Source organism: Orycteropus afer, unplaced genomic scaffold, assembly GCF_000298275.1.
Source record: "Orycteropus afer afer isolate SDZICR_OR568_19922 unplaced genomic scaffold, OryAfe1.0 scaffold00021, whole genome shotgun sequence".
Lineage (NCBI taxonomy): Eukaryota > Metazoa > Chordata > Mammalia > Tubulidentata > Orycteropodidae > Orycteropus > Orycteropus afer.
Genome location: NW_006921608.1, coordinates 20,926,053 through 20,935,097, shown reverse-complemented (window position 1 = coordinate 20,935,097; position 9,045 = coordinate 20,926,053). Strand labels below are relative to the sequence as shown.

General features: G+C 36.5%; 1 protein-coding gene across 1 annotated transcript in view; it reads left to right on the top strand.

Annotated features, from left to right (window-relative positions):
• The window catches only part of CIBAR1 (CBY1 interacting BAR domain containing 1), a 38,684-nt gene that overhangs the window by 13,459 nt on the left and 16,180 nt on the right, over positions 1-9,045 (top strand). The window contains exons 6-7 of the mRNA XM_042783633.1: positions 432-536; positions 6,788-6,882. Of these exons, the coding sequence (XP_042639567.1) occupies positions 432-536; positions 6,788-6,882 (200 nt within the window). The remainder of the gene's footprint in view (positions 1-431; positions 537-6,787; positions 6,883-9,045) is intronic.

The window sequence follows — 9,045 nt, the reverse complement described above, 5'->3', positions numbered from 1 at the left end:
TAATAAAATACTACTTTAAAAAGAAACTTGCTAATAAGTCACCATTCCATTCTTTCTTTTCTGGGGAGAATGGGTTAAAGGAGAAAGTAAAGAAAACATAGTAGATGAGTAGTGCAGGAAGTGACATCAGTGAAAACATTTAGAAAATAAAATATTCGAGAGTAATAAAGGAAAAAAGTTTTGTAGAAAGGGAAGTTTTTGTTTGTTTTGTTTTGTTTTTGAGATGGTGAATCGCATCACTTAATAAATCTGTTACAGTTCTTTATTCTGCATGTGCTTATTATGTAGATCATTTTATTATCTGTGATAAGTGTAATATTGAAACACCACAGTCTTACACTAGAAAGCCAGCACTGCAATATTAATAGTCTCACTTGAATGGATTCTGATTTGATCTTTTTTATATCTTTGGTTGGGGAATACTTTTGTAGGCAGAAACTGAACTACAGAGAGCAACAATGGATGCTACTCGAACAACTCGCCATCTAGAGGAAACTATTGACAACTTTGAAAAACAGAAAATAAAGGATATAAAGGTAATGAAGTCCTTGTTAAGGTTAAAAATAAGTTTTTCTAACCTTATTTTTCATTTTATTAAAGATTATGAATATTTTAAGTTACTTTAATTTTTAATGCATAAATAAATCTTTGTAAAAAGGATCAAATCAATCAAAATATAGTAAATATTATTTTCTTATAGAAATAATGGTATATTATTTCTGTAACAATGTACCATTGTTAAATACAACAAGTTGAATGTTCACTACAACTTACTTTCACAAATACTATTCAATCTAGAGGAACTAACATTTACTATGTTTTTATGTATCAGGCACTGTTCCAGGCCCTTTACATAACTCATCGTTTAATCTTCACAGCAACCGTGTAAGAATTAGGTGCTATTATCTACACCTTACGAATTAAGAATTTATGTCTCAGAGATAGGAAGTAACTTACCCAAAGTACTGTAGCCAGAAATCTGAGATATAAACCAATTATGTATATTTAAAAATCTGTGCTTTCTGTTATATCATTAATTTTTATAGCATAACACTTTTTAATAATTATATATCATCAAACAGGTGAACGGTGGTAGTGAACACACATACACTTGCATTCACCATGATACAGTCTTAGTCAACCAAATCAGGATTGCCTTCTTTCATTGTAACAAAATCAGTAAATTTGAAACCTTTAAAATTGTGGAATTCAGGAAGATCATTTTGGGTTTTTTTTGTTTTCTTTTTAATCTTCACTGTGATTTGGGTGAAAGTTTACAGATTAAATTAATCATCCATGCAGCGGTTTACATACACTTTGTCTTATGACATTGACTGTAATCTCCCACAGTGCAACAGCTCTCTTCCTACTTTCTCCCCATAGTTACCTCTTCCCTGTGTCCTTCCCTCCCATGCATTCCTGCCCCCCCGAGCTGTCTCCCTGTGCATACACCGCCCTCTGTTCTCCCATGATTGATCTCTCCAAGGAGTATATCTACCTAATGGAAGTGTTCAGCTCATTTGCCTGTCTTTTGTTTGGCTGGAAGCCACAGTGGGTTCAATTCCAGACCTGAAGGTCAGCTAGGGGCCATAGTCCCAGGGAGTCCACCAGGCTTTACCAGACCAGCAAAACTGGTCCTTTTTTTTTTTTTTTTTATGATTCTGAGTTTTGTTCCACATTGTTCTCCCACTCTATCTAGGATCTCCTACATAGATCACCTCTGAGTGGTTGACAGTGGTAGCCAGGCGCTGTCTAGTTCTTCTGGTCTCAAGAGTTGTATAGGCTGAGAATCACATGGTGTACCAGTCCCTTGGACTAATTGTTTCCATACATCTTTGGTTTTCTTCCTTCTTCTGTGCTCTGGACATTACATCTACATGGCCACTTGCAAGCTTTTAAGATCCCAGTCTCTACTTGCCAAACTAGGATGTAGAATAATGTTTTTGTATACTGTGTTATGACAATTGAGCTTGATGTCCCCTGTAACCGTGGTCCCAAGCCTACAGGTCCAACTGCTTGCTCCCTCCGGGTAGCTGACCGTGGCCAAGAAGTCCCTACAACCTTGTTCCTTTCAGCTCTATTATATACCTGGAAATTCTTACAGAACATACATATACACTTGTGGAAACATTGTCTGCCAACCCTATACATGGTCATGGGCACACTCGCCCCTGCATAGACACACCAGAGTTCAGGAGGTTTTCAATGACTTTTTCATCGGTATGTTGGAAAGATTTGGAGGATTGCTGATGGCCATCTTACAGCCTTTAAAACAATTCATCTAAGCATATCTCCCTGGCCACAAAATTTTACTGTAACAATCTTTAAAGATAAAGTTTTTCATCATTTTACTACTGTTGACACAATTTTTTGCTGTCATGAGTGATGCTCCTTTAAATAAAATGAACAATATCTTGCCACGATTATACCATGCCATTTTGAATTCTGTGAAACAACATCCATTTGCACCTTTTTTTCTCATTTCCTATCTGCTTTGTGATAGTGAGGAGCTCTATGATAGTGAGGAGCTCTGGTGGCACAGTGGTTAAGGCATTCAGCTGCTAACCACAAGGTCAGCAGTTCAAACCCACTAGCCACTCCATGGGAGGAAGATGAGGCAGTCTGCTTCCGTAATGACTAACAGCTTTGGAAACCATATGGGGCAGTTCTACTCTGTGCTGTAGGGTTGCTTTGACTCGAAACCGACTCAGTGGCAGTGGGTTTGGTTTGGTTTTTCATGATAGTAGATGGCTCTTCACCCAAGAGCCTCTCAGGAGACTGCCCTGAGATAAACTTCTTACTGAGCTGGGAGAGTATGGGCAGGGAATAAAGTTTATAGTCTGTAAACTTCTTTAAATTGCAAGATAGAGGCAGGAGGGTTATAAGATAATTAACTTTATCTTGAAAAATGATGGAGATTTGTGTCAGTGTGCCTAGTTCCATCACCACCTGAGGGCTTCTGAAGTGACAGCAGTTTGATTCCTCACTCTACCTCTGTCCTCATGCCTGCTGCATTTTCTTTTCCATATTGCACTTTGTCTCTTCTTTCTGATCATTTGGGCCCGTGTCTGGGTTTCACTGGACAGAGTGACACATGAGGGCAGCTGCAAAGGCCCTCCTGCCATTGGCTGGACCCCAATGCTCGACGGCAAACAACAACAACAACAACATGTTTAATTAAGCTTAATGTCATCAACTGTCACATTGTAGTATGTATCAATTTCCTTTAGGAGTTCTGGTAGCATAGTGGCTAAAGCACTTGACTGCTAACCAGAAGGCTGGCGGTTCAAACCCACCAGCCACTCCTCGGAAGGAAGGTTGGGCAATCCTACTTCCGTAGTGATACTGCCTCAGAAACCCAAGGAGGGGTCGCTATGAGTCGGGGCCGACTCAACGGCACATAACAACAACAACAACATCGATTTCCTTTAGTAAAGCCGAATAATATTCCACTCTGGATATATATTTTGTTTATCCACTTATCAATTGGTGAACATTTGGTTTGTTTACACCTTTTTGGATATTATGAATAATGCTACTATATACATGCATATACAAATTTTTGTGTGGAAATACATTTTATTTTTCTTGGGTATATACTTAGGACTGGAATTGGTAGGTTGTGGTTAATCATTTTGAGAGAATACCATGCTGTTTTCCAAAGTGGCTGCTCCATTTTACATTCCCACCAGCAGTATATGATGGTTCCCATTTTCTACATCCTTACCAACACTTTTTATTATTAGTCTTTTTGACTCCGTCCTAGTATGAGTCAGGGCTGACTCGACGGCACATAACAACAACAACAGTGGGTGTGAAGTGGTATGCCATTGTGGTTTCGATTCCATTTTCCTAACAACTGTTGATATTGAGGACCTATTCATGTGTTTATTGATCATTTGTATATCTTCTCTGGAGCAGTATCTATATGTTTTGCCAATTTTTAAATTGAGATGTCCTTTTATTGTTGTGTTGTAAGGGTTCTTTATATATTCTGGACACAAGTCCTTTGTCAGCTATACGATTTGCACATATTTTCCCATTCTGTGGGTAGTCTTTTCACTTTCTTGATAATGTCTTTTGATGCACAAAGATTTTAATTTTAATGAAGTCCAATTTTTTTTTCCTTGTATCACTTTTGATGTCGTATCTAAGACTCCATTGCCAGATTCAAGGACATGAAGCATTGTTTTCTTCTAACAGTTGTAGTTTTAGTGCTTACATTTAAGGCTTTGATCTATTTTGAGTTAGTTTTTTATATAGGGTGTGAACTAAGGGTCAAACTTCATTCTTTTGCATGTAACTATCCAGTTTCCATAGCACAATTTGTTGAAAAGACTATTTTGTCCGCATTGACTGTCCTTGTCATCCTTGTCAAAATCATTTGACCACAGCCACATTTGTTTATTTCTGGACTCTCAATTCTGTTCCATTGGTCTACATATCTGTTCTTAGGGCAGTATCATACTACCTGATTACCTTTGGTTTGTATACCCACTGCTATCAAGTCAATTCTGACTCATAACGACCCTGAAGGATGGAGCAGAACTGCTCCATAGGGTTTCCAAGGCTGTTTCTTTATGGAAGCCAACTGCCTTATCTTTCTCCTGCAGAGTGGCTAGTGGGTTTGAACCACCAACCTTTTGATTAACAGCCAAATGCATTACCCAAGCCACTACATTACTTTATAGGGTTTGTGAGTCATCCTGCTTTGTTCTTTTTCAGGACTGTGGCTGTGCTTGATCCCTTGCAAAGCCATATGAATTTTAGAGTCAATTTGTCAATTTCTAAAAAAGAAGTCAGCTGGGATTCTGATATGGCTTGCATTGAATTTATATCAGTTTGGGGGTATTGCCATCTTAACAGAGTAAGTCTTCCAACCCATGAATATGGCACATTTTCCCTTTTAGTTAGATCTTTAATTTCTTTCCACAACATTTTATAGTTTTCAGAGTATGAGTTCTGCACTTCTTTTGTTAAATTTTTTTCTCAATATTTTACTCTTTTTGATTCTATTTTAGAAGGAATTGTTTTCTTAATTTCATTTTTGGATGTTTATTGCAATTGTACAGAAATACAATTGATTTTATATCCTACAAGCTTGTTGAACTTGTTCAGTCTGATAGTTTTTTAACAGTCTCCTTAGGATTTTTTACATACAAGATCACATCATCTGTGACAACCTATACTTCTAATGTACCCCCCATACACACACACACAGCCCTAGAAAATTCCCATAAATAGGAGCTCCAGAAGTCAACCACAGAGTCTGTCTGTTAGTGTTCTGAATCTTTGTTTTGCCTATCTTTTCTCCACAAATTTTGTCTTCTTCAAGGTAGGCTCCATTTGGAATCTTCTATGATAATAAATAACCAAACCAAACTCACTGCCATTGAGTCAATTCTGACTCATAGTGACCCCCATTGGGTTTCCAAGATGGTAAATGTTTATGGAAGTAGATTGCCCCATCTTCCTTCCATGGAGCAGCTGGTGTGTTTGGACCACCAACCTTCTGATTAGCAGTCACATGCCTTAGGCACTGCATCATCAGAGCCCCTTATGATAATGAAGGGAAGGCAGAAATCGCATGATACTAATAGCTCCAAAGATATATCAAAAAGGGCTCCATTACTGCCCCCTTATTTCTGATAAAAATAACATTTAGATATTGCCATATTGATTGCAGCCTTCTAATTATGAGACAGATCCTTGGAAAAGTCAAAACTGTTGATCCTATTCATATTTTGGGAGAACAAAGAACATTCTTACCTATTATCAGACTATTGCAGGTGGGGCTGAGATAATTAGTAGTAATGAGCTCTCCTGATAACTCCATTACTACATGACTAGGTTTGAAGTGGGTTTAATGCACAAGTCCATGTGAATTTTGGTATTGCATTAACCAGCAAGGCAGCACAGTTTTTCAGACAAACACTTCAGTAGAACCTCGCAAATAATTAGTCTTTTTAAAAAAGAATGATAGGGGATTTGATGTACAGAATAAGGGAGAAAAAGAATAAGGAAAAAAAAAATCACATTATCTTATTTGTTTCCCATGTGATAGGGAACTTCAGACTTACAAAGAGGATCTTGACTAAGGGATATCCCTGGGAACAGAAACTCCATATGTGGTGAAGTAGTTAATATGAGCAAGAAACATCTTCTAAATTGAATTTTTAATTGTTTTTATTGTTTTCTTACCATGAAAGAAATATGAAATCATCATAAAGTTACAGAGAAACATATAATTCTACCACTCAGAAATAATCAGCATTTTGGTTTATATCCTTCTATTTTTTCTATGCACGTATACACAGAGATTTGGTAATATGAGTGTTAACAACAGGATTCCTTAAATATTAATTATGTGCCAAGCACTCTTCTAAGCATTTTATGTGCATAAACTCATGTACTCCTCACAACATCCCTATGAGGAAGGTATTGTTATTACCCCCATGTTAGCTATACTTAAATGGGCCCACACTGTATTTAGCGTTTCTCTTTTTAAAATTAATATATTATGGACATATTTCTGTGCTAAGATAGAGAATCATATCATTGTTTTTGTTATCCTTATAGTGTTTTGCTGTGTGGATGTATTGTTTAACTAGTCCTCACTGATGGCCAGGTAGGTTATTTGAGATAGATATGTTTGCATCCTTAAACATCCTTAATCATTGGGCCTTTGTGCTTGTTCAGTTAATCTTTTGGGATAAATTATCTAGTTCAATGAGCATATACACTTTTAAATTTTGATACTTATTTTCTTAAACTTCTCTCCACAAAGATTGAAACAGTTTACATTCCTACTAAACTTGGCATGAGTCCCCCAAATACAACAATGATGAGTAATAGTATATTTGATAACAGCCAATCTGATAGGTGAAAAAACAATATCTCATCTTAATTTGCATTGTTATATCTGTTGGGATGGAGCATTTTCTCATGTATTTAATGACAAATTTTATTTCTTTAGTAAATTACTTGCACTTGTCCTTAGTATATATTTCTATTGGGGTTTGGCATTTTTATGTATATAAAAATTCTTTATATATTGAGAAAATTAACCCTTTATGTTTAAGAGAAGATAGGCTGCAAATGTATTTTCTCATGTTGCTGCTTATGGTGAGTTTTTGCTACCGTGAAATTTTATTTTTATTGCCAAATCTGTTGGTCTCTCCTTTTTGTTTTCTTCCTTTGGTGTCTTGTTTTCACTCACAGAATTATATAAATATTTGTTTATATCTTTTGCTGGTATTTGTATGCTTTTTTAATATTTATTTTCTCTGGCATTTATTTTTACATAGGGTATGAAGTAGGGACCTAAATTATTTCCAAATGGATGGGAAGTTCTTTCATTATTTATTGAAAAGCCTCTACTCTGAGTTAAGTTTGGAGAGCTCTCATTTCCTCTTTATTTGCCAAAATGTTAACAAGATTTTTTTTTAAATATTTTTACATTTAGGATCTTGCTTGCTTTCTAATCAAACCAGATAGAAACTTTAAAATTATTAACTAAGGAACATTTTCTAATTTGGTTTGTGTACTTCTTGAGCACTAAAAATTGCTAACACTTACTCTAAGCTAGTTATTAGATATTTTTTCTTGGATTATCTCATTTAATCTTTAAGTGAAAACCTATGAAGTTGATACTGTTGTTATCCCTATAATGCAAATGAGGAAACTGAGGCAAAGGGCAGATGAGCAAGCTGCTTAACATTACGTAGCTGGTATGTCAGTCATGGTTTGAACCCAGGTCTTTCTCAGAGCCCATGTTCTTAATTGTGATGCTATCCTGCTGTACAAATGGCAGTGTACAGAATTCCATATCCCACAAGTCATGGTCAACTTACTGCAACTAATATACTGAGAAAAGAAAAATAATTAATGCCTCTGCCCCCGACTATATAGACTTTGTGCAGAGAAGCAGATACATTATTGAAGTTTAGCTATATTTGAGGAAAAATATTTGTTATAATTATTTCTAAATATAATTGGGTCCTAAGGCACTCTGGTGGCACAGTGCCAAGGCACGTGACTGCTAACCAGAAGGTTGGCGGTTCAAATCCACCAGCCACTCTACAGAGGGAAGACTGGGCAATCTACTTCCTGTAAAGATTTACTGCCTTGGAACCCCAAAGGGGGTTACTGTGAGTCGGAATTGACTCAGTGGCAGTGAGTGAATTTGTTTTGTTAATTGGGTCCTAGAAAGTTCTCTCTCTTCTGGGCCACTCACTGAAATTACTTTATGTCAAAAATGTTTCAGTGAATGACTTTTTTCTGATTTTATGGAAAATTTAATCTTTGCAGTGGTGTTTGGGGAAGAGAACTATGATCACTTTATTGCTGGTGTGGGCCAGAATCGGGATGATGCGCTTTACATTTTCTTTTTCATATACCAGTTGTTATCAGACTTGTTCACTCTTTGCTGTTACTTTCCTCTCTCTTGCCTGTTTTATGAAATTCTAACTATAAAGAAAAAAGTCTAACTGGCAGTTTTCCCATCCCTGCTGTTCTCAAGGACTGTAACTTAAACCCCTGTCTTTCCAAGTCTGGGATACTAGCATAGCAGTACCACTAATTCCTTAACACTATCTGTTTTTAACAGAAAAATAAACAATACAAAAACTAATAGGGCCATTTTTATATTAAATATGTGTATAATTTAGGTTTTGTTAAAAACTAAAGTGTCACAAAATTTGAGAGTGATTTTGTCCCCATACCTTTTTAGTAGTAGTTAAAAAAAACAGCCTTTTCTGTAAAGTGCTTTTTATGAAAAGTAGAATTTTGAGATTGGAAAATGCTAACATACTCAAAATTGATCACTGACTTTTTTAAAAATGAGAACATAATAGAATCTTTCATATGATATTGCAAAAACGACAAGGAGGCCACATGTTCTGACCTCCTCTAACCCTACAAGGGGAAGGCAGGATTACCAGCAGTAACCCAAGGCCTATTACTGCCAGGCCAGACATGTTGCCTCCCTCCAGTCCTTTCTCCAACCGTTCCTCCCAGAGCACCCACCACCTCTCTCCTGGGTTC